Here is a 26,798-nt window from a genome sequence, read left to right as displayed (position 1 = left end):
TTTATAAGGAAATGAATCATTCGTGGGATTTGTGGTGTTTTGATGGTGACAGATAGTGAACCACTGATCATTCCACTGAGAGATTTGGAGCCAGCGAGGAATAGAGGAGGTTCTGATGTGTGGGAGAATTTTGAGTTGATTTTGGTCGATCGGGTGGGTTTTCCAGCTTTGTGTTCTGGCTGTTTGCTTTTGTTTTGTGCGTGTTTATTATATCTGAAAACGGGAAAAAGGTAAAATGTCAAAAAATCTGCTTCCATAATATAAATATCATTAAATAACTTTAGAAAAACTTCCACTTGACTCTTTACATGTAATTTTGTAAAAATATATATTTTATTGTTTAATTAATCTGAAAATGTTAGTCTGCCAAATGTGCAGCAATTTAATTTGTTTATTCTCTTTAGCTGATAGTTTGTGGGGCCCAGGTAGACTGTATAACTGCGTCTCTACCAGTTTCTCTGCACTCCAGCATCTTCTGTGCCATGTGAAGGGATTTCCCTTAATGCAGAAGAAATTATCTCCACGAAAAGGAACAGGTTTGGCCATCGCACAGTGAAACAAATTTTCTTCTTAAATACAAATGAAAAAGGACTTTAAATGCATCATATTTTTAATTTGCAAGTTCATAAGCATTTTCCCTTTCCATTTCACAATCAATTCTACCCCCAGGTCAAAAATATGTCTGGAAAAATTTCCCCAATATAATATTATTTATAAATATACCCGTCTAGCGGTTGATTGCATAAGTGCATGGAGGCAGGACCTCACAGCAGAAGCATACTCCATAATGTGTTGTACATTATCATATGTATATTGTATGTAACGTGGTATTTTTCAATTATTGTATTTACCAACATCAAGAAGTCACAAGCAAAGAAAGACCACACAATGGTGCGTGTTTGAACAAGGAAAGATTACTGGTCACGATTATTTATTAAACAAATAAACCACATTTTTTTAACCACCAAAGAATACATGTTCAAAGCAATACAACCAAATTCCACACAATCAGACAGAACTCCACTCTGTAGAGTGAGCAATCATAATGAAGCAGTTGGTTTTATTTTGTGGATTCAAGCTGCTCTTCATATTTGTGGCCACCAGATGTCACCCCTCTGTCAGAGAGACACAGAGGGGTGGAGCAAGAGAGGAGAAGGCGGAAAGAGGCCACACCCCCACAAGGGCAGTTTCAGGAGGCCCTGCTAGGGCCTGTTTAAGAAGTGTTAAGTCATAAAAACAGTTACCTTAATGGGCTTTATATTGTAAGGTAAAGACCATTTACCTTAAAAGTAAAATGAGGGAATTATAATCATATTTTTCTCACATTTAATTTTCAGTAATAATCTGAATTAAAGATGTTTTTTCTACAATTTTACTAATTTTACCAGATTTTTAATCATGATATTTGGCCAAACAAGTACAGTGGAGTATACAGTACCATGAACTACATTTGAGGTCAGATCAGTGTATTTATTGATGTGATGGACATTATTTCTTGTATTTTATTTGCCTGCTATTGTCGTTGAACTTGTCTGCAGCCACAGCAAAGACAGGAGGACACCAACCATGAAACATGAAATCATTTATCAGCTTAATTCTAAAGGAAACAATAAAGTTAATAAAACGTTTACATGTAATGGCTTTAAACACTCGTGTTTTATTCTATATCCCTTCAAGCCAATATAAGAGTGCCATTTATATAACTTTGATTCTGCTTCGTGTTATGTATGACTTATATGTCGAATACTACGGAGCCCCACAGGGGACATGGGAGAAAAAAAATGAAGACGGACTTTTGCGAGATTTCGCAAAACTAACTCGGGATCTCGCAAAACAAACTCGGGATCTCGCAAAACTTTTGCGAGATCTCGCAAACGTTTTAGCCGCATTCTTCGGACGCTGGCTCGAAGCCGACCGGGAGGTCGAGGCTTGATGTGCCGGGAAAGCGGTGTTCCTCCCGGCTGTAGTAGGTCTCGACCTCCCCTTACCTTCGAGCTAATGGGAAGAATGCGGCTAAAACTTTTGCGAGATCTCGCAAAAGTTTTGCGAGATCCCGAGTTTGTTTTGCGAGATCTTATTAAATGTCTGTATTCTACGGAGCCCCGCAGGGGACATGGGAGAAAAAAAAATTAAGACGGACTTTTGCGAGATCTCGCAAAAGTTTTGCGAGATCCCAAGTTTGTTTTGCAAGATCTCGCAAAAGTTTTGCGAGATCCTGAATTTGTTTTGCAAGATCTCGCAAAACTTTTGCGAGATCCCGAGTTAGTTTTGCGAGATCTCGCAAAAGTCCGTCTTAATTTTTTTCCTCCCATGTCCCCTGCGGGGCTCCGTAGAATACAGACATTTAACATGTTGAAAAAACATGATTACAGCAACGTTTTGTTATCAAAATACCTTCATCACAGTTCAGTGTTTCACATGTTAGTTCTGCATTTCTCTGCCTTTTTCTCACCAAGCATGCTGTGATCTTATCTCACAGTAAATGAAGAATGATGAATGTGTTAAACAGAGGGACTATTTTTTCAGTGACTTCTCTCTCAGAAAGGCTTCTCTTATGTTTATCCTCTTCAGTTCAGCTACCTCATACTTCAGTCCACCTTCAGTCTAGAGTCTGTGGTTCCCCTGGAGTGTGTCACTGGTTTGCTCTTTATGTTAAAACATTTGAAGTGTTTCTGAAAATTAAAAAGGTCCTCTGATAATTTTACACATCACCACAAATGTCCCATCCCCATTTAACCCTTTAAAGCCGGTCGGAGCAGGCACGCTCTGTTTTGCGTCACTATTTTTAAATCCCGGTAGCTCTGCAACCACGTGAGCTAGCGCAATAATTTTTTTTGCATATGAAACCGGAGGAGTTGTACTTACATCTTATGCCATCAGCTTGTCCTCGGTCACAGTTTCCTTCCACATATAGCTTTGCAAAAACTGCATAAAAAGCACTTGCAGCAACAAAAACATAATATTCCAGAAACACGCTTTGCTGATCTGATCAGCTGTTTGCAACACTTCCTACGTTGGAATAGAAGTCAGCGCGAACTTTTGCATGTCCGCCATGACCTGCCCGAAACCGGAAGTGATGTCATTCTCGCGGAAATGTAGTTTTTTACCATCAGGTCCTCATGAGCCTATACTGGTGTTTTTAAAAGTTATCTTTGACTTTATGACTTTCTGTATCGTTTCTGGGATGCTTAGGACTCATATTGCACTGCTGGAAATAGTTTATTTTGATGCATATGCTGCTTTTATGCAAATTTGCATTATAATATTTATTTTTGTTTTTCCTGCAGTATATAAAAATTGGTGTATTTCAAAAATAAAACTATGAAGACACTCAAAATAAATTTCCTGTGGTGGGAAACTATTTTGTGCAACTTTTTTGTATTTACAGTTTTGAGGGATAAGCCTCTTAAATTTCTCTAACTAGAAATATATGTTAAAAAAACAAAAACGATTTTCAATTTTTTTGTAGTTTATTGCACTTTTTTGCAATTTATGTTATTACTATGCACTTAATGCAGACATATTATTACAATCTGGGCTATAATGGTTGTATTGATGTATAGCAACTTGAAATGCTCCCAAAAATGGCACTACAGCATGTAAAAATATAATATAAGCTCTGGCGGACTTGGTTCTATGGTAGGTCTTAAAGGGTTAAAGGGTTAAATGCTATGTCAGGGTTTTATGGCAGATTTTGTGCATGTACTTTTTGTACAATAGGTGTTGACTCATTTTTGAGTCAAACTTCTATTAAAGGCCAGATTGTGGAATCTATTCAGTAAATATCTGGGAACAGTTGTTGATACAAAGCTTAATTTTACTTTAATTAAATTTTAAGCTGTGTGCAAAAAGGGCCACCGGTGATTCCCATGTTTGTTTCCACAGTGATTAAACCGTGATGATTCTCTTTTATTGCATTTTAATGAATCTGTTTCATGTTTTTCTTTATCGTTATGGTTTGGATATCTGTAAAGAACAGAAGTTTAGTCAAATTGTTAAGTGGTCTAACTGGCTGATTGGCGAACCAAGCACCCTCGAAACGAGTCGGTTACAGCAGTTGGCAGGTCGATCTTTCTTGATGATTTATAACCTTTGCAAAGTAAATTTCTGGTCACACAACATAAAACAACACAGTGTGAAATAGCTTTGCTGTAGCAGCAACTTACTTTAATACAGTCATTGGTTGCACATGCAGAAGTAAAATGATGAAATTGCAGCACTTTTAGTTGTCAGAAAGAGGAAGGAAGCAGCAGGTTAAACTAAGAAGTTTGTGTCTCGAACACAGTGAGATTGCAAAGCAGAAATTCTGCACTCTGATCACATTTTAGGCATTTACAGTAACTGTGCACACTAACTATAGTGGACAGCACCATCAGATACACATCAGATCAATATGATGGACATCATTTCTTGTATATATCATTTACCTGCTGATGTGTTTGAACTTGTCTGCAGCCACAGCAAAGAGAGGAGGACACCAACCATGAGACTGAAAGGAGCACAAGCTGCAATCATCTGTCTTCTCACTTTGTCAGGTATTTTATATTTACATTTTCATATTTTACAGATAACAGACTCTTGATCAACTATAAGAAAATACACAGAAATATGGAACATTTGCAGTTGATGGTTTTCTAAACATTTTAAGCTCCAGCTCTGTTTATGCAAGACTTGAAGAGAAAATAGTTTCTGTTAAACTTCTTTAACAGTAAATTTCTTTTTCAAGTGTGTTTTTTTTCTGTTTGACAAGTCTTTCTTCAAGTACATCATAAATAACTGATCAGATGCAGACATAGGCTGAGCACTATTGTGTCCGCGGTCAGTAAACCAGTGTATTGAGCTTTGTGCTTTTAATTTCTTAGGATGGTTGTGTTTCAGGTTTCAGTTTGTGCTTCTAGCTCTTCTGTTCTCCTTGGTTTGAGATTTCTACTGCTTAGCTTTTGGACTCTGTACCCCCATGTTCTGTGTTGGTTTACTTCTGTTCAGTGTCTATTCTGGGTCTGTGTGTCTGTCGTGTACTTCCTGTTTTACTTTAACAGTCTCTCGTCAGTGTGCATCATATTGTGTTTGGTCTTTCCCCATCTCATTATTATTATTAGTGTCAGCTGGGTCCCCTGTGCTGTTCCTTGTTAGCTTTCTGTGTATTTATGTCACAGTCTCCCTCAGTTCCGTGTCATGTCATCCTTGGTTTTGTGGAATTCTCCATGTGTTTCCTGAGTGGTCAGCTAACTAGCTTTTCCCAGTTTAGGTTTGTATTGTTTATTTCCCCAGTCTGTAAATGAAGCCATTTTTTGAGTTATGCTCCACTTCCGAGTCTGCATCTGGGTCTTTTCCTGCCTGCACACAGCTGCTCCCTGACATGATGTAAGAAAGTGCATCATAAATAACTGCTCACATGCAGACAAAGGTTGACCAATGTTTTAAGAAACTTTCCCATCAGCTGTAAAGTTCCACACATCAGTTTCTGCTTTTCTCATTTATTTCGGTCACATCTCTTTTCTCACAAAAACCTTTCTCTTCAGTTCAGCCTCCTCGTGGCTCACAGGTGAAATTCCTTCGCTGCACCTTCAGAGTGTGTGTCCTCCTGCCTCAGCTCACATACAGGTTAACTGTAGAGAGCGTGGACACACCTTTAAAAGCAGAAGAATTCATTGTTTTGTTTCTGATGTGTTTCAGCAGTTCAGGGTGAGGATGGTTGGTCAGTGACTTACACCTCTACTCACATTTGTGCCTTAAAAGGATCAACAGTGGACATACGCTGCACCTACACGTACCCATCCAGAGTAAATGGGAACATGGTTGTAGTTGAAAAAGCTGTATGGTTTACTAAAATGAAAGGTGATGAACATGTGGATGTGAGGACAGAGGCAGAGTTTGCAGGTCGTGTTCATTATCACTGCGATAACAAAGACTGCACTCTGAGAATCACAGACCTGAGAAAGAGCGACTCAGCTGAGTACAAGTTCAGATTTGTGACAAACCAACCAGGAGGGAAATATACTGGATCACCTGGAGTCACTCTGTCTGTCACAGGTATGATTTTTATATTTAAATGTATAACATGTTTTCAAAATAAAATGTTTTGGTGGAACTTTGAGACACTACAAGCTATGAATGTTGTGTATATTTTATATTTTGCTGTGTATAATTTTTAGTTCTCCAGGCACAAGTGATAAAAACTTGGCCAATCTTGTATCCTACTTGGAAAAAGGTGACGTGTCAGAGCAGTTGTCGTCTACCTGATCCTCATTCATATGTCTGGTACCAGAACAAAGTGAATATTGACAGAAAGGAGTCTTCTTTTGAAAAACACTTTAATCATACAGACAGCATTTCCTGTGCTGTAAAAGGATACGAGAAGCTTTCCTCTCCTTCAGTGTGTGAGTTTACTTCAGTCTTACACTGACAAAACATATCATTCATTTCTGTTTCTAATAAAAAAGATGTTGCTGCATCTTCATGTTTATTTTATATCTCAGTAAAGCCAATAAATCAATAAGTCCCAACAGCCTCCTGCTCTGTGGTGCTGCAGTCAAATCTTCCTCTAACAAATCTGTTTCATATATTTTAGGTGTTGATGATCAAACCTGTAACAGAGTGACTTACACCAGCAGAAGCATCTGTGCCCTCAAAGGTTCATCAGTGGACATTTCTTGCATCTACAGTCATACACATCCTGCTGTGTCCAAATTCTGGTTCAGTCCTGAACGTAGTCATCAGTGGCAGCATCGCTCACACCCCGAGGACCTCAGAACAGACTCCCACTATGCAGGTCGTGTTGAGGTCATTGAAACAGGGAGAGGACGCTCTAATCTGAGAATCAGAGACCTGACAGAGAGGGATTCAGCCGAGTATCACTTTAAATTCAAAACACAAAGCTTTGAACTGAAGAGTAGTTTACCTGGAACAACTCTGACTGTCACAGGTACTGAAGAACACACACTGTTAGCAGGTTTTTGCTTTTGTGATCTCAGATATCAAATGTAGACTTACATATCCACACATAAAGCCTCTCTCTACATGATGTCACTGCTGTGCTGTCATATTCAGCTCTGCAGGTGAAGGTGAGCAGAATAATATCAGTCCAGCAGACTCAGACTGAGGCAGAGCTCAAGTGTCAAAGCAGCTGCAGTCCAGCTGGTCGTCTTTCTTACGTCTGGTTCAAGAACGGACAGAAAAACACGACACAGCAAACTTCTGCTTATACAGACTACTTTAATCCTGGAGACATCATCTCCTGTGCTTTCTCTGGATACGAGGATTACTGCTCTCCATCAGTGTGTGAGTTTAATTCACGGTGTCAACAACAACATATCACAGCTCCAAGCCAGCTACAGTTTATCATGCTGTAATGTTACATGAGTTTAAACGCCAACTTTAATAAAGAAATCTTTTATCTGCAGATGCTTCAAAGCTTCCCTCTGTGTCAGTGAGTCCCTCTGGTGAGATAGTGGAGGGCAGTTCAGTCACTCTGACCTGTCGTACACATGCTAATCCAGCAGCTAAGAACACTTTGTACAAAGGCAACCAAATCTTGCCTCTAACACCAGAAGGTATTTATAATTTCACCTCCATCAGCTCTGAGGACAGAGGAATCTACGACTGCAAGACTGAGGATCAGCTCTCTGTGTCTTTATTCATAGATGTCCAGTGTAAGTAAACATCAGCAGATCAGTGATCAGCTGGGAGTTGTGTTCAATTTATTTCCATCATATGAACAATACACAGAAGTTCATTGAGCAAAGAATACAAAAGGCTATACAAATAACGCAACTACATTTCAATATCGCTTCACCTGTTCTGATTCAGCTAAATATCAAAAATGAGTTGGAAGAAGTTCACACTTCTTTAATGCCCCTTTCACCATAAGTTATCGATCAATATATGAGCTTCCTTACTGATATAATCTGCACAAATAATATTGAACGTATTTCTAATATAATATATACAGCACACATAGCACAAATTATGATAATAGTTAATATCATAGTATTATAAGAATTCTTATTTTCATATGAATTATGATCATATCACATCATATGATCATTATATCAGTGATTAACAGTTTCCTGTCATGTTTTTATTCTTGATGGAAATTTTCTCACACTGAATATTAAAATGTTGCTGTAAAAATTTCACAATAATTTTTCTCGGTTTCCTCCAGATGCTCCAAAGATTCCCTCTGTGTCAGTCAGTCCCTCTGGTCAGTTAGTTGAGGGCAGTTCAGTGACTCTGACCTGTAGCAGTGATGCTAACCCAGCAGCTAACTACACCTGGTACAAGGAGGATGATAACTCAGCAAAAGTATCTGGACAGAACTTCATCATCACTGACTTCAGACCTGAACACAGTGGGAGTTATTACTGTGAAGCCCAGAACACAAGAGGACGTCGCAGCTCCACCTCCCATCATCTCACTGTTGTGACAGGTGCTCTTTCTACATTTACAAGTCTGTTTACTGCAACAATTTTCATTGATGCATTACGAAGAAAATAAGATTCCTCTCCAGGTTTTCAAAAACAAAGTGTATGCTCTCTCTCAATCCCATCAAATTTCTTTCTCCATTTTTAGGGAAATCAATAATAATACAGAATATTATCAGATTAACTTTGGTGGTCCTGATGCTGATTCCTCTGCTTCTTGTGATTTTGTGGATGAGGTAAAATAAAACATCGCTCTGTTGCAGAAGTGGTCTTTGACTTTCTAATTTAATAGTTGTACATTTAAAATGTGATTATTTATTATTAGCAAGAAGAAACCTTGGAGCTCTACAGCTAAATCAAATGAACGTATGGAGACAATGGAGGTGAGAGTGAGATAGAGACAGTGTCAGAATTGAATTGATGTTGTTGAAACATCTTGTCTAATCTCTTACTCTGTTTAATATACTATCATTATCCATGCTATTGTAAATATTTTAGTAGTTTATTACAAATTGATTTTTAGTAGAAAAGTTCATTTCTGTAAAAACATTTGACCACATTTTAAAAAGAAATCTGATTGTATCCATGACAATCTGTTTTGAGTTTGCTGGATGGAAACATCAGGCCAACCTCCAAGCAAAAGTTCACCATCTAATTTTTGAGAAGATCTAATCAGAAACTCTGTTACTTTGTACAGATGCAGTCAAACCAAAAACAGGACTCAGCTGATGGAAACAGAAAGTAAAAAAACAGCACAGTGGAGAGTGATGCTGATGCATATGTAGCCGGTCTGGCCTTAAACTCTGATTGCCGTTAATTCTCTGCGTTGTGTTGTGCGAATGACCAGAGGAGTCAGCTCTCACTTTGCCAGCTGGATGGATTTATTCTCCCAGAACTGTTTAAAATAAAAACAAAACAGTACAGCGACTTCACTTCACTACTGGACTTCTGCATGAACACCTCTCCTCAGCGGGGCCTCTAGGCGACTGAGGTGCAACATCACAATAAATCCAATTAACAAACAATACTACTAAAATGTATTTATAATCATATATAACAAACGAAAATGCACTGCATCGTGAACATATAGTGACAATTACCTCATCAACAAAATTATACTTTAGAGAGACTTCATTTACCAGTGGCAATTTTACATATTTTTTTAGTTACATGCATCTAACAGCAAGTTGAAACAGTGAACATGAATCACAAACAAAAGATATAACCAATTCACATGACACAAAAATAAAAGAGGGAGCTCACATACCTGTTTAAAATAAAAACAAAACAGTACAGCGACTTCACTTCACTACTGGACTTCTGCATGAACACCTTCAAGGGAGAGAGAAGGATAGCGGACCACATGTGAAGCCACGTGCATGCTCCTATGCTCTCATCTGAGATTAGCTAACTAGCATGTTACAATAAAGTGCTGTACTTGACAGAAAAACTAATTTACACTAAAACATCAAACAGAACTGTGAGACAAAATGCACAAAGGGAACGAGCAGTGTTTGAATTTCTTTTAGTTACTTTAACTGTGTTTATTCGCTCTGTAACTGAGAACACTAGCGTACGCTCACCTCTCCTCAGCGGGGCCTCTAGGCGACTGAGGAAAATAGCGCAGCTACAGGAAGTGACTTCGCGGGAAGTCAAAGGTCACACAAACAAAATAAAAGCTCCCAAAATATAAATACAGAAAATAAACACATATACATAACCAATACTAACAAAGCAAGATAACACTGCAGGATGGATCTTTGGTGAAATATAAATTATTTTTTAATACACCTGTTACATCCACCCCTCCTAGATTTCACCAAAATCCAGAACAGTCAGGTGAACAATCTAATTGGAACACAGGGACAAATCTGCAGAATTTATGGCTCCTGGGCACGGGTTTAAACCTCCGAGCTATAAGCTCTAGTATCAGCTGTATAAGCCACCTACCAGATAGGTTCAGAAAGAGCATGAGGGTGATCAGGCCTCAGCCTTTCTTAGATCAGTGTGATGCCATTTACACCACACACATTCCCAGCCATCCACACACATCAATACCTTAAAAACACACTATGTATTTAATTGTGCCATAATAATACTGTCCCCTAGAATCAAAATACAGAAAGATCTCTAAACACCTGGGTTTACTTAAAACAGCGTAAGAAGAGACTGAGACCTTCTGCTAACTGAATTTGCCAAACGCTTAAAGCCAAAAGGCTTCTGAACCATGGACTCAATGAGTCGATTAACTCTTTTACTGACTCGGCCGGCTCGCGTCATGACAACATTGTCCGGGCCTGCCCGTGGCTGTCCTTGTGGACCCACATCATGACACACATCTGTTGGAGGCATCTGCGCGTCGGCGACATGCACTGGGGCTACTGGTAGGGGCTTGGTGTGTGCATCACGATCTGTGTCTGATGGATGCGAGTGAGTGAGTGCAGTTTCTGAAAATGTATCTAACACAGACGGGGAGTCTAAGTCAGGTTCTGCTACCAAACTGTCCAAGTCTGTGTCTCTGTCTGGGCAGTCCTCTCCTACCAGGGAACACTGGGTTGAATCCCCTGCAACCACCTCTGGAGCTTGTTGACTTGTCTTGCCCAATCCTGAGAGTCCCTCACTCAGGGTCTCCTGACTCTCATCATCATCTGAGTTGATCCAAGCACTGGTCCTGTCCTCTGCAGTCTCCTCATCCAAGGAATCTAACTGGTCTGACGCACATGACCCTCCCTCTGATCCAGTGTCACACAGTTCAGCGGTCACTACTGGCAGGAAGCTGATATTTAAAACCAGGTTGCGATGTACCACCTTTATGTTGCCTCTGCCATCTTCCAACTTGTATGTGTGAGTCTGCAGATTTCTGTCTCTGACTGTGTACACTGTTGCATCCCACTTGTCAGCAAGTTTCTTCTTTCCTCTTTCACCCTTATTTGCAATGAGTACTCTGTCTCCTATGTTCAGATGAGTGCCCTTTACTTTTCTGTTATATCCTTTTGCCTGTTTGTCTTGTTCCTTGATGGCATGAGTCTGGGCAATCTTAGCTGCCTCATGAAGATGTGACATGAGTGTTTTCACATAACTTTTTTGATCCACAACTACAGGATCACAGAGCACCTGTTTAAACATCACATCAACGGGGAGCCTCGGGATGTGGCCAAACATGAGCTGAAATGGGGCAAAACCCGTGGTCTCATGTACAGTTGCATTATATGCAAATGTCAGACTCTGTATTTGTTGAGGCCACTTGTTCTTTTCTCTGAGGGGCAAGGACCTAAGCATGTTGCCAAGTGTCCTATTAAACCTCTCCATTTCCCATGGGATGGTATGCCGTAGTATGGGATTTGGAGACCCCCGAGAACTTGAGCAGTTCTGCCAAGAGCTCACTTTCAAAATTTGCCCCCTGATCGGAGTGAATCCGCTCAGGAAACCCATACACACAGAAAACATGGTCCCATAGTTTCTTAGCCACCTGTTTTGCAGTCTGGTTTGTGCAAGGGAAGGCATGGGCTAGCTTAGTGAAGTGATCCGTAAGGACAAGAACATCTACTGAGCATTGCTTACTATCCTCCGCACTCCAAAAATCCAAACACACCAGCTCCATAGGGGCGGAAGTTCTGATGCTCTCAAGTGGGGCTCGAGCAGAGGGTTCTGGTGTTTTGGCCAGGATGCATCTTTGACAACATTTGACATACTCTTTTATATCAGACTCCATCTTTGGCCAAAAAAAACGTTGTCTTGCCAGATATAAAGTCTTCGCTTGCCCCTGATGTCCTGCAATATCATGGACACCATTCAATGCTTTTGCTCTGAGACTGTCAGGCAAAACAAACTGATGTCTCCTTTGTTTACCCAGGGGGTCCTTTGTGATCCGATAGAGAACTCCATTTTGGATCCTAAGCCTTTCCCACTGTTTAAATAACACCATGGCTTTCGCATCAAATCCTGCCCTTTCACGCCTGGAAGGTCGCCTTCTCCTTGTGACAAATGGTAAGATCTTTGAAATACTGGGATCAAGTTCCTGGCTATGCTGGAGTTCCTCTAGTGTGGACACAGGAAATGACTCCTGTCCTGGCAACACTAAGTCCTGAACTGACTGGAACAGTTCCACAGCCCTTGTTTCAGCAGCCAGATCCCACTCACTGTGAAAATCCAGGATTGCCTTAACATCCATAGCATCACACCCAGGCTGAGACGAGGGCGGCTGCAGTCCTGTGGTGCGGAAAGGTGGTGTGTCCACACGTTGACCTTGGACCTTCAAACGGAATGCATTTTGTATTCCCTCAGAACTGACACTCTCAGATTCAGCAAGGAGGTGACTGTACTGCTCTGTGATCAGCCTATGGCTGACTGTTGTTGCAAAGGGGTCTCTGCTGAGAGCATCAGCTACGACGTTCTTGGTACCAGGTATGTGCTTCAGATCAAATGTGTAAGGAGCAAGCTTGGACACCCAACGCTGCTCACAAGCATCAAGCTTTGGTTTTGTCATGATGTAGGTGAGGGGGTTGTTATCTGTCCACACTGTAAAGGGATGACCTCTTAGCCAGTGACTGAACTTCTCACACACACTCCATTTCAATGCCAAAAACTCTAGCCTGTGGGCTGGGTACTTTTTCTGTGAATTGCTCAGGGTCTTACTTGCAAAAGCAATTGGACGAGCTTTCTGCTGTCCAGCTGGTATTTGCGACAATACAGCACCGAGCCCATCTAATGAAGCATCAATGGACAATATCAAAGGCAAAGAAAAGTCTGGATGTGTAAGGACTACACAATTCAACAGCTTCTCTTTCAGATTAGACAGAGCTGTGTCACATTCATCTGTCCAGTCAGAGGGCTTCAGCTTTCTGTATACACCAGCATTGGTGCCTGTTTTAACTCTCCCTCTCCTCTTTTGTCCAGCAGTGAGGGCAAACAAAGGCTTGGCCATAGAGGAGCAGCTAGGGATGAAATGCTGATAGTAGAATATCATCCCCAGGAATGACTTAATCCTCTTAACTGACGGGGTGCAGCCATCATCCTCCATCAATTCAGCCTTTGTCATCTTTGCTATGACCTCAACCTTTGCTGGGTCCACAGCCACTCCATTGCCATCTATAATGTGGCCTAAAAACTTGACTGATGACCTCATTAAGTGGCATTTCTTAGGACTTAGTTTGAGGTTATGGATGCGCAAGCGCTGAAACACAGTCTCTAGCCGCTCCAAGGCCTCCTCTTCTGTCCGAGCAAATACAAGCAGATCGTCGAGATAGCACAGCAGACTACTGAAGTTCAGATCCCCAAAAATACTGAGCATCATTCGCATGAATGAGGCGGGGCTGTTACAGAGTCCTTGGGGCATTCTGTTGTACTCGAACAATCCCATTGGGGTTGTAAATGCTGTGTATTTCTTGTCTTCCTCTGCCATAGGGATGTTATAAAATCCCGAGGTCAGATCCATGGTGCTGAAGTAGGTATTTCCACCCAATGCAGCAAGGCAGTCAGACTGGTGTGGCAGTGGGTGTGCATCTTTGAGGGTCCTTGCATTCAGCCATCTGAAGTCAGTGCAGATTCTTAAACTACCATCCTTTTTCCACACTAACACCAGTGGAGAGGCATACTCGCTCACGGACCTTCTGATGATTTCCTGTTCTTCCATTTCAGACAAAACTTGTCGCAGCTTTTGGTAATGTGCTGGAGGGACTCGGCGGTAAGGAAGGCGGAATGGCCTCTCATCAGTGAGCCTGATGCGGTGTACAAAGCCTTCGGCCTTGCCACAGTCATGTGTATGCTTGGAGAAAATGTCATTGTACTTCTCAAGCATTTTAACCAATTTCTCCTTCCCCCCTTGACCAACATGGCACAGGTCAATATCAATTTCACTGAGCCCAACGTGTTTTAGTCTCTGTTTAAGATCAGTGAGGTGTGCATCATCCTTCTCCTCCTCCTGCACAGATTTCTGGGGTCGACAGGTGCCCTGGAAAACTTCAAAATCCTCAACAGCAACACAAGGGGACACGTCAGCCAACTTACTGTTTCTTTTCAGGGTGACTGGTTTATCCAACAGGTTAGTGACCTTCATGGGAACCCACCTATCACCCCACAATGGCGTTATGATGCGGCCAACCATGATGTTACGTGGCATGGACTTTGATGAAGTGGCTTCAACAATCACTGTGCTCCCTGGTGACATAGAAACATTACTCGGCAGCTTGCCCCAGACTAGATGCTCTTGTCTTGCTAACAAGGTGACTGACTGCTGAAGCTTGACTGTGCCGATCTTGTCTGGGAGTTCTTCACCTCTCCATCGGGATGAATTAGCCATGAGGTCAAGAAACTGCTCACACTCTGGAGGACAACCGCCACCTGACACGAGGCGCCAATAGTCATTGGTTATTTTCAACTGATGCATGAGAAACCGGACGACATTCGTGCCAATGATTATATCATCACGCTGACCTGGCACTACAAGGATGGGAACAATACAGGTCTCTCCATACAGTTTCATTTCAACTTCATACATGCATTTGGGCTTGGTAAGTGTGCCACCACAGCCTACTAGCACTATTTCTTGAGGCAGGGGAGTGGGTTCTGGCAGTATATTCTCACTCAGCATACTCTGTTCTGCTTGCTCACTGAGTGTGCACGCCATGGAACCAGAGTCAAGCATACCCTGCATGTGGTGTCTGTTATTAATGCTGACAGGAGTGTAAAACAGTTTGTCAAACGGGCCAACTCTCTGTGTGTTTTGTACTACCACCTTAACACCATCTGGTGCGGCTGCACATGCTTTAATGTAATGCTTTTCAACATCATCACTGCCGAGGGTTTCAACATCTGTGCCCACACATTCCCTCACCAAATGCGGGCCAGCTAGTTTAAAGGCTGGGTGTCATGAGGTTGGGAGGCAGGGTGCCTTTGAATAGGTGAGCGACGAGGGCAGTTTCTCTTAATATGGTTTGGCTCAAAGCATGCAAGGCATAGGTGTTTCTGCCTACAATGCGCAAGGGTAGAATGTTCAGGGGACTGGCATACTCTACAACATCTGGGTCGGGCCTGACCTGGAGGAAGCTGCTTGTCTGCAACCTGGTTATTCTGCGACAAAGCATGGTCAAAAAGGCTGATTAGTAATTTCAGGCAACTGTCGTTACAAGGGGCCTTTACTGTCTCATTTGATCCCGCCTGCACCTGTGTTTCTCCCGGGTGCATTGATGTCGCTAGACCATCAGCTGCAGGGGTCTGGATGTTAGCTTTAACTGGTGTGAGACACTTAGACCTGGGGAGCATACGCTCTTTCATCTCAAGCTGGTACCGATTCACATGCTCCTGAATCTCACTGGCTGTCCACTTATCTGGTGCCTTGAACTTGAAAACAGCAGCAAGGGTGGGATCAGGGCAGTACTTCACAAACATCATGGCTGCCTCCTGGCAGGGATCCTCCATGTGCCGTCCGAGCCTCTTCAGGCTTTCTTCTGCTGCATCAACTGCCTTATTCAGTCTGACCCAATATTCTACAGGAGTTTCTCCTGGCACTGGAACTGTGCTGTAGAAATCGGCCATAGGCATACACGAATATGTCATGTCACTGAAATGTTGCCTCAGTATGTCATATATAACATTTGGATTCTCACAAGGTTTTAACGATGGGGTGCTTCTCAGAGTTATTCTTACAATGTCCTTAGCTTTGCCCATCAACTTGAACATTATTTCTTGGTACTGTTCCTGAAGGGGTGTTGCTCGCTTCTTGACATACATTCTCATCAGCTCCTCCCACTCACAGACTGTATGTTTATCCGACCCATCTCCTCTGAAGACTGGAGGCTCTCTCACATCTGACTGCAGGACTAGCTTTGCCCCAGTCAGGTTAAGGTAAGTGGGCTCACTGGGTGGCTGGCTTACACTGCTCTGAGCTTGTGCGGCCCCGTCATCCCTTTCCCCACATTCCTTTTTCAACTGATCCCTAATGGTCTGCCCCACCTGTTGAGCTATGTGTGTTATCAGGTCATTTAATGCTGGGTCTGCTGTGGCTGAAGGGTCTGAGAATGATTTACCTTTACCACTACTGGAAGATGTGCAACCAAGTATGCAAGTGGAACAGAAAGCTGGGGAGCCTGCACTACGAACTGGTGTACTAGGCAACCCCTCAATTACCCTCCCTCTTCCCATGGCAAAGCTGAACCCGTCACTTGAAAATTTTTCATCATCCATTGCTCTAACATATGTACAATGCAAACAGCAGAATTAAATTTACCTTGTAAACAACAGTCCAAAAAAAAGGGTGCAAGTGTTTCCTAGAACGCTTGGAATTTGTGTTCAAAGCTTACATTACATTGTCCATTACAGCAACCTCTGGTGACCAAACTGATGTTGATCGCGTCTCCACGAACCACGATGAGCAAGTCTGAAGTGGTGTGGATCCGGGTCACGGCACCACTGTAGCCGGTCTGGCCTTAAACTCTGATTGCCGTTAATTCTCTGCGTTGTGTTGTGCGAATGACCAGAGGAGTCAGCTCTCACTTTGCCAGCTGGATGGATTTATTCTCCCAGAACTGTTTAAAATAAAAACAAAACAGTACAGCGACTTCACTTCACTACTGGACTTCTGCATGAACACCTCTCCTCAGCGGGGCCTCTAGGCGACTGAGGTGCAACATCACAATAAATCCAATTAACAAACAATACTACTAAAATGTATTTATAATCATATATAACAAACGAAAATGCACTGCATCGTGAACATATAGTGACAATTACCTCATCAACAAAATTATACTTTAGAGAGACTTCATTTACCAGTGGCAATTTTACATATTTTTTTAGTTACATGCATCTAACAGCAAGTTGAAACAGTGAACATGAATCACAAACAAAAGATATAACCAATTCACATGACACAAAAATAAAAGAGGGAGCTCACATACCTGTTTAAAATAAAAACAAAACAGTACAGCGACTTCACTTCACTACTGGACTTCTGCATGAACACCTTCAAGGGAGAGAGAAGGATAGCGGACCACATGTGAAGCCACGTGCATGCTCCTATGCTCTCATCTGAGATTAGCTAACTAGCATGTTACAATAAAGTGCTGTACTTGACAGAAAAACTAATTTACACTAAAACATCAAACAGAACTGTGAGACAAAATGCACAAAGGGAACGAGCAGTGTTTGAATTTCTTTTAGTTACTTTAACTGTGTTTATTCGCTCTGTAACTGAGAACACTAGCGTACGCTCACCTCTCCTCAGCGGGGCCTCTAGGCGACTGAGGAAAATAGCACAGCTACAGGAAGTGACTTCGCGGGAAGTCAAAGGTCACACAAACAAAATAAAAGCTCCCAAAATATAAATACAGAAAATAAACACATATACATAACCAATACTAACAAAGCAAGATAACACTGCAGGATGGATCTTTGGTGAAATATAAATTATTTTTTAATACACCTGTTACACATACAGATTTATATTTTTACTTTTAGCTCCAGTTATATAAAGTTTATTTGTCGTTAGATGTTAGACTAGAATTACAGCTTATTTTTGGTCTTCTGTTACCTGTTCAGATTATGTGTAGTACAGAAGTTCTTATCCGAGGTGTATTTTTAGATTCATTTGTTTGTAAAAGTTAAAGATGCAGTAAAAACTGCTTTCCCAACAAAAAGATGCTGATCTAGAAGAAAATATTTTACAGCACTTGCGGCTTGTTTTGAGTTAACAAAAAAGAAAAACCTGCAGCTACAACAGCTCTGTATATTGAAGATCACTTCCCTGTGAATGCTACAGAGGTCATCATTATGCAACAAGTTTTGTTTTTCGAGTTGAAATAAACTCTTTATTTTTTCAAAATAGACGTTTCATGTACTTCTCTTTCAGAGGTTGATGCTTGTCATTGCAACACATTATTACAAAGGTAGAACACACCATAAAGCAAAAATAACTGCTTCATGAATTCAGACATCGCTGGATTTGATATGAAAAAAAAAATGCCAAGATTATAAACTCTGCCAGTTATCAGCAGCTGGATAGATTTACAAGCACAATCCCAAGACCTGACACAGCATGCTATATGTGACCTACATTACAGCAGTCATTGGATGCATATGCAAAGATAAAAATAATGATGAGCTTGACCTCATAATGATCTTTACCAGCACCAAACAATTTAGCTAGAGTCTACCTTTATGTAGTACACTGTGACAAGGAGCCGACACACTCACAAGCAGTGATTCAGGACAAGAATCCATTTATTCACCTTCACGTACTCTATTAGCACAATTAATCTAAATTCAGACAAAAAACATAAAATCTGAGTAGGAAGAAAATAAAAATCAGTGATGTGATGACAGTGGGTGCAAACATACAAGTACTACAGGCGAAGGTTGACAAGCTCGTGATTAATTTCATTTGTGAAGGTCATTTTCTGTGGTTGAACAACCTTCTTTTAGATAACTTTCATTGACACTGAATCCACAATGAAAAGTCATTTGCAGGCATACTCGACCATAATAGAGGGAGCTGCCAATAAGAAGAAAAAAACTTTGATGTTGCACCTCAGTAAAGTCAGCCATGTTGCCACCATTACAGATTGTTGGACAGCACACCAGCAAAGTTTCATAGGGGTCACAGCTCTTTGGATAGATGAGGAAACCTTGGAGAGCTGATCTACTGCCCATTCAATTAAATTTTATTTATATAGCACCAAATCACAACAATAGTTGCCTCAAGGCGCTTTATATTGTACAGATCGTACAATAATAGATACAGAGAAAAAGCCAACAATCATATGACCCCCTATGAGCAAGCACTTTGGCGACAGTGGAAAGGAAAAATTCCCTTTTAACAGGAAGAAACCTCCGGCAGAACCAGGCTCAGGGAGGGGCTAATAAACTAATAACTGAGGTAGCTTCAGCCATTGTTTTCCATTTGTCTTTTACTCCATAGTTTAGAAACAAAAAACTTTTCACTATGAATTCTTCACAGACATTCCTGATAGCATCCTCCCCCTTCTCTTGCATGATCCGTGTGATTCTTTCCAGATCTATGTATGTTGAGTTCCACTGAGTTTGATTGGGCCAGATAAGTTGGAAAATTCATTTACTTTCCACAATTTCTGCCATGTAGGACCGACCCGACTTATTCCAGGTGATAGCCATTTGTATGCATCATGCATCTCTTGCAGCATCTGTTGTGGCAACTAAATTTAATAGGTGGCATGCACACGTTTGATGTGGAAGAATCTGATACTCAAGACTGGCATCTTGCTCCAGGATGATGAATGTCTGGGTAGTCCCCTTTGGTCTCTTCAGAAGTCTTTATCCGACTCTGATGCTGCTTTCTCAGGCCGACGTTGTTCACCAAACACAAGGAATGCTTTTATAAAGTTCAAGCCACTGTCTGGTGTAGTTCTTACGACTTCCCACCTTATTCTGTGTTGACAATGAATGTCATCAAGGGCATCAGCTAGGACATCAAAGGTGTGGGACCCTTTCAACCCCTGGCAAGCAAGGCCAGCTGTCAGTATTTTTATTTTTTTGCACTGTTTTGTAGAGACATGATAATTCCTTCAAGGCGAGTTAAAATGTATCCTAACAATAAACCTTGGGTGACTAAATCTGTGAAGTCCAGCATACAGAAAAGGAATCATATCTTTAAACATGGTACACCTTCTGACCTCCAGATAGCCAGTAAGGAGCTGAAAATTGAAAGTCTGACGGAAATATAAAGCAGACTTGGAGAGCAAAATGGCTGCAAATATGCTGGTTCATGTCCAGTCTTAGAAAAACAGCAAGCCTTTGGGACCCAAAGAATAGCAGCAGTGTCACTCTGCATGGCTTCCATTCAGACTCTGAGTTAACTGATGCTAACTCAGAGTCTGGCCTTCCACTCCATAATAAATAAGTCTTAAGGACCCGATAACATACATTTATAGTCATTTACTTAAACCTTGCAATGTTATAAATATTTTAGAACAGTGTTGATTCAAAGCTTTATTATGATGTATTTAAGCTGTGTGCAAAAAGGGGCACCAGCAATATTCATGTTTGTTTCTCATTTTCACAGCGATTAAACCATGATGATTCTCCTTTGTCATGCATTTGTTGAATCTGTTTTTCTTTTTCTTTAGTGTTGTGTTTTGGATATCTGTAAGCAACAGAAACTTAGTCAAACTGTTAAGTGGCCCAATTGGCTAAATGGTGAATCACCAGCTGAACCAAACACCCATGCAAACAAGTCGGGTACAGCAACGGCAGGTTGATGTTTCTTGAAGATTCACATCCTTTGTAAAATAGCCAGCCATTATTTTTAGCCATTTATTCTTTTTTTTTTTCTTTTCTTTCAGTGAGTCTTTGTTTTTCAGTATCTTGTACTATGGGCAATGTCGGAATTGATATTTTTTGTATTGTCATTTATGCTTAGAAATATATAATCATTTGTATGCCGATAAAGTATCTTATCCTTATTAGGTCTGATAAGAGTCTGTGTGCACTTGTGCACCATGAGATAAGCGGAAGCAGCCTTGACGTTATAATTTCCATTATAGCTGTAGAAACCAGACTGTCTTATTCGTTATCTTAAATTGTAAGACTTCACACCTTTAAATGTCAAACTGCAAGTTCATGTTTTTATATTTTAGCAAGACGCGTACTTCTGCTTTTCTTCATACCTCATACACACAGTTTAAGTTAATTGAAAGGTCGTATGTGGCCCTGCGAGAGACTGGCGACCTGTCCAGGGTGTACCCCGCCTCTCGCCCTATGACAGCTGGGATAGGCTCCAGCGCCCTCCACGTCCCTGAAAAGGATAAGCGGAAGCAAATGGATGGATGGATGGATGGAAACGTCGTATGTCTATGTATGGTATAGCTGGAAACATACACACACACACACACAGATATAGAATATAGACACTGATGTTGCTTAAGAATGTCACACAATGTTCCCTCTAAGCTGCACAGATTCTAACCTGAATTGAAATTAAAGTAAATATGTGCCACCGGTGTTTTAGCTAGCAAAGCAGCTGACGTGGACTGAAGCCACATTAATGACAACGTGTACAACCACTGGAGATGTGAGCAGGACAGACGGAACAATTGACGGAAAACTTGTGGACTTTACACCAGTTTTTAAATTGTGTTGATAGGCCACGAAAAACCAGAGTTGTGATAAAAAAATATGCAATGTTTGGTTTTCCTGGATACTACCGTTGTTCATATTTACTGTGGGAAGAAACGCTGAAAACTGCAATTTTTAAGGAAAACGCTTGAATGCACTGTCCACCTGTGAGCAAAGACAAAACCAATACACCCCCTACCCTTTCCCATTGCTCGAAAAATGTACCATGCCAACCAATCAAAACATGGCATTTAGTTGTTAAGATACGGTGCTTTGAGATGTGAGACATTTGCAACGTTTAGCGCAAATGTTGTGTAGTTAGTGTGTAGTGTAGTCAATAGTTTTGTTGTGTGTGTCAGAACAATGAGGCAACTGCTGAATGTTGCAGGTGTTACAGGAGTGATATATCTCCTGTTATCAGGCCTGTAGGTATCAGACTGTTGTTCTCCTTTATCTCATAGTGGACAGAAATTATTTTTTGGAGTGACACAAATAATTTGTGTGGCATCAAATTTGATGCAGAACAGCTGATTGTTCTGTAAATAGTTTAAAATGTTTGTTTAAAAAATGCCTTGGCTGCATTTTTAGATAAACAGCTGCAAAAAAAAATTGTTGTTTGCAAAACTCAGTTACTTTTTTGAAGAAGTAACTATATAATTAATTGCCAAACATTGGTCTTTATTTACTGTATTTTGCAGACAGGGAGTTACAGAACTCTCTCCCAGACCACAGACTCATAATCAGTGTTGGGTAAGTTACTTTAAATTAGTAATTTAGTTACATTACTAGTTACTTCCATCAAAAGTAACTCAGTTACTTCAAGTTACTCGTTACTTTCAAAGTAACTAGTTATAGGGAAAGTAACTTTGGTTTTACTCAGACTTCTCTTGTTAATGTGTTGCTTCCGTAACTGGATACCCAGCAACTTTGCCAGTCTTCTAGCTTGCTTACTTGCCACAAGTGCACTGTGCCACCTACCAATAGAAAGGAAAAGATAATGTGCATATTTCCACGAGAGAAATCCCACACCTGGACCGTCATTGACCGCCATGATTCTAGCCTACGTCACTGGGACAAAATATCGGCATTTTGACTAGAGACCGGCCCACCATTATAGGAAAAATCACAAAGCCTTTGAATGAAAACAAACGCTGTTGTGACAGTGATGTTCACTGTCTTGATGGTGTATATGTATCAATCTATCAATCGTTTGTTGTAAGACTCAGATAATTATTTATTAAAAGTGAGACATTTTAAATGAGAATAAGAAAGTATTTCTTTGTGCCCCCCTTTCCCTGTTAATGCCCTACCTGCCCCCCTGGCAACACTTTGCTAGATCCACCCCTGCACAGTTACCAGCTGTCAGCTACTTAGAAAAGGATCCTGGTGTTATTTATCTCTCAGAAACAGTTCATAACTTCCCTTCAACTCATTCATGTCACCTAAAATGTAAACCTGTTTCTCCATCACAGCTCTGATGATTCAGTAAGGACGTCTCCTGGTTTCATCTTCATGTTTCCCTCTCACCAGATAACCAAACCGATATCATGACCAGCAGCTTTTACAGCTGTGGCTCCAGCAAACATCAGCTGTACTAGAAATTAATATTAAATAAATTCTAACAACAGCTGATTAAACGTGCTGCTGTTGCTTAATGCGACATCTGCTGGTTTCCTCTTTCTGGCGCAAAGTGGGCGATAAACAAACGAGAGAAAAGCCGATCAGCTGATCATTGATCAGTTTCATGATTGAAGTAGAAACAGGAGAGGGAGGGAGAGAGAATGAGAGAAGAAGAGGCAGCTGACAGCTTAAAGGCGCAGAATAACTCCAGCTTTGTGTCTTTTTTATTCTAGCTGAAGTCCGGGACAAAGTGCGTTCCTTTTCACCTCATTACAAAACGCATAATCTTTTCTCTGAATACGAGAGGATTCTGTTTTTTAGGGAATGGTTGGAAACTCTAATAATTAACCTTAGGAACAAAATAAAGTTCAACATCATTAACTTCATAGCACCCACCCAGCTGTATAGAAACCCTGTCATGCTAGCTAGTACGCAGTACGGAAAAAGTCAGAATAACGAAAATAAACTGCACCTAAACTTGGTTTATATCTGACCCAGATAGACTGCAGGTCATAACTTCTTACCTGAAGTTCAGTTCACACTTGGACGGGCGGCCGCTTCGGGTCTCTCCTCTTGCCTCCCCTTTCTCTCATCCACCTGCTGGCCTCCACCACTTGCTAATGTTACTGAATCTGTGGAAGCGCCGCGATAGCCACCACACGAAGTAACGAATAACGATCTAAATCCCAGTAACAAGTAACGCGTTTCTGATTTTGGCATAATAACTAGTTACCGTGCTCGTTACCACAATAATAACGTAGCTACTGTAACGCGTTACTTAATAACGCGTTAGTCCCAACACTGCACATTTGTTTTCAAAGTTGGAGTTCAAGTTATTTTTACTTCCAAGAGTGTTAACATACTACACAGGTCATAAACAAGATTTTTTTTTTTAATTTTCATTGTAAGTGGGCTAAAGCAGTTAGTTAAAAGTAGTCTAACATAAATGTAAATACTGTAATTTAACTTGTAACTTGGATGGATTCGATGCTGGCGTGACCACAGTGCACATGTCTGCTGTTGCTCACAGTGGTCCAAGAGATCGCTCAGGGAGTTTGTGCATTCGCTCAGACACATAAAAAATTAGAGGGAATATTGGTCACATGTATTTGTAATGGCATATTCATGAATGATTGCTTGCTGACAATAAAAAGTGCTGTAGCAAAGGAATCAGTTGAAGTTGGCTAAGGACAGGTGAAGGCCTGGGCTGGCTTCCCTTGCGAGCCACAGAGACAAAAAAATCTGTCTTATCTTGTTTTGTCGTGCACTTTGTTGGTCTTGTGTTCCACTGGCCTAGATAAACCCTACAGGTAGTGATGTGTCCTGTGTGTCGAAGCGTCGAATCGTGTGTCGGGTAATCTCGGGGGCGTTTCTGTGAAGCGCGTATCGGGGCTTGCTTTGATTACGTATGCAGTGACGTTCGAGGCCTCGCGGGCAGTCCGTACCACGTGACTGATTCAGGGACTGGTTCACCGGTTCGCGCCAGATTCAAAATAAAATGGGCAGAAAAACACAGCTGATTTCCCATCACACTGTGTCGTGGAATTGGATTACGTACGTGTTACATGGTTACTTGAGCATTTCTTCTTCGATGGAACCAGGAAGGAAGAGATTTTTTATTTCATTTTATCTCTCCTAATAAAGTATGCACACAGTAATAAATATCACAAATGATAAGCACCATAATATAAATAAACAACACTACAGATCCTATAATCTGATTTCTGTCTTTTAGTTTATTAAAAAGTGAAGCGCCAAATACTAGTTTGTGTCATTATCCAGATGTACATAAGCATGATTACACAGGTACTAGCGGGTTTTGATTATCGATTAAAATCGATTCTAGCTTGGATAACGTGATATCGATTCATTAAAATCCTGAATCGATTTTTAATATAAATATTACTACATTTCAACCACCACCAAACAGCTAAAACAGTAAATGAGAGCAGGTACACCGATTCTGCACAAAGACGTAAACACAAAGCGCTGACGCGTCAGAATCAGTGAGATGTCGCCTTTCTCACCAGACAGCACGGACACGGTCGGGGCTGAAAGCCGACAGCTCACTGATTCTAATCTAAGGCATCTGATGTGATGCTTACACATTAGATAAAGTCTCGAAAGTGTCAGCTTTCTTTTTATAGTTATAAAAATATGCAAATGTACTGATCTATGATCTGAATTATACTATTGACTGACTGTCTGAGGCTAACAGTTACACAATCATACCAAAACTCTGTCCTGATAGTTTCCACTTTCTCTTTTGTATCAGACATACTGAGACAATATTCGGGATAAATAACCAAGAAAACAATTTATTTATTCAGTTTAGAGGTTTACACATCATTATAATCACAGAGCCCGCTTCACTTGAATTGTCCACTTGATGGCGCAGTAGAGCAAATGAATCATCACAATGCTTCGAATCATGAGTCGACCAATTGGGTGGAAAGCTTCAGTTCATCATGAGGCTTCATCTCACCATCACTACCTACAGGCAATAGTTGTCTGATGTGGCTGTATATATATATATATATATATATATATATAAAATATATATATATATATATATATTTTATATATTTTTTATATATATATATATATATATAAAATATATATATATATATATATATATATATATATATATATATATATATATATATAAATATATATATATATATATATATATATGGACATCGGATTACTTATTCTTATCGCTTAATAATGCACAGTTATCATATAGAAATAAAAAAACACTGAAGTGCGCTATTTGAACACCTTGCCTGCCTGCAGCACTAAAGGACTCCCTGAGAGACGTCTGTCTCGCCCTAGCAGCACCTGTCCCTGTCCTCCTCTTCAGTTCGCCTCAACATAAGTTTATCATATTCTGTGATATGATTTACTCTGAAGTGCTTGATGAGGTTAGTAGTGTTGCCACAACACCTCACTTTCTTGCCACCTGTATTTCAAACTACGTCTCAACCGTTTGTGGAAGTAAAATACGTCTGCACATGACTCCATTTACGCTCAGCCATTGTTGTGAGTGTGCACACCAAAGGGGCTGGACACATTTATACAGATGTACTTCGCACATGACTATGACAGGCGGAAGTCTAAGTAGTTCCTTCCAATGTAGACAATCCAAATGATATAGTTTCTTCCCACTCTGTTCCTGTTAATGATAAACTACAAATTTACCCTAAAGTACTAAAATATCGATATTTTAATATGAGTATCAATTCTAGAACATAACTGACTGGTATCGGAGGAATCGATATTTCAGTATCGATCCGCACATCACTACTCAACACAGACAGCATTGTCAGAAGAAAAGTTGATAAAAAAATTTAAAAAAAATTGTATTGTTCGGTACATATGCGTGCAGAACCTAAAGCACTGCATCGAACCTAAACTTCACGTGTACCCTATTGGGTTTTATTATTTTCACATATGTGTAATAATAGTGTGTGTGAGTATATTTGTCTCGGCTGTGCGGACCACTTCAGTTTGTCTTTGGCTGTTTATTCTTGTCACTGGATGGATATGCAGAAGTAAAATGATGAAATTGCAGGACTTTTTGTTGTCAGAAAGAGGAAGGAAGCAGCAGGTTAAACTGAGAAGTTTGTGTCTTGAACACAGTGAGATCGCAAAGACATCATTTCTTGTATA

General features: G+C 40.7%; 2 protein-coding genes across 2 annotated transcripts in view; one reads left to right on the top strand and one right to left on the bottom strand.

The window, feature by feature from the left end:
• Window positions 1-26,798, bottom strand: part of LOC146522988 (type-2 ice-structuring protein-like) — an 88,443-nt gene that overhangs the window by 43,072 nt on the left and 18,573 nt on the right. The gene's annotated exons all lie outside the window — the stretch shown is intronic.
• LOC146522990 (sialoadhesin-like) lies at window positions 5,673-8,511 on the top strand (the record flags this gene model as incomplete). The annotated part of the gene is made up of 6 exons (XM_085148079.1): window positions 5,673-6,033; window positions 6,156-6,380; window positions 6,572-6,925; window positions 7,051-7,281; window positions 7,404-7,652; window positions 8,165-8,511. Coding segments are annotated over 6 exons (1,752 nt in total), but the record flags the coding sequence as incomplete, so codon positions are not given.

Source organism: Neolamprologus multifasciatus, chromosome 3 (assembly GCF_963576455.1).
Source record: "Neolamprologus multifasciatus chromosome 3, fNeoMul1.2, whole genome shotgun sequence".
Lineage (NCBI taxonomy): Eukaryota > Metazoa > Chordata > Actinopteri > Cichliformes > Cichlidae > Neolamprologus > Neolamprologus multifasciatus.
Note: the sequence above shows the minus strand (reverse complement) of the source record. Positions and strands in the feature narration are given on the sequence as shown.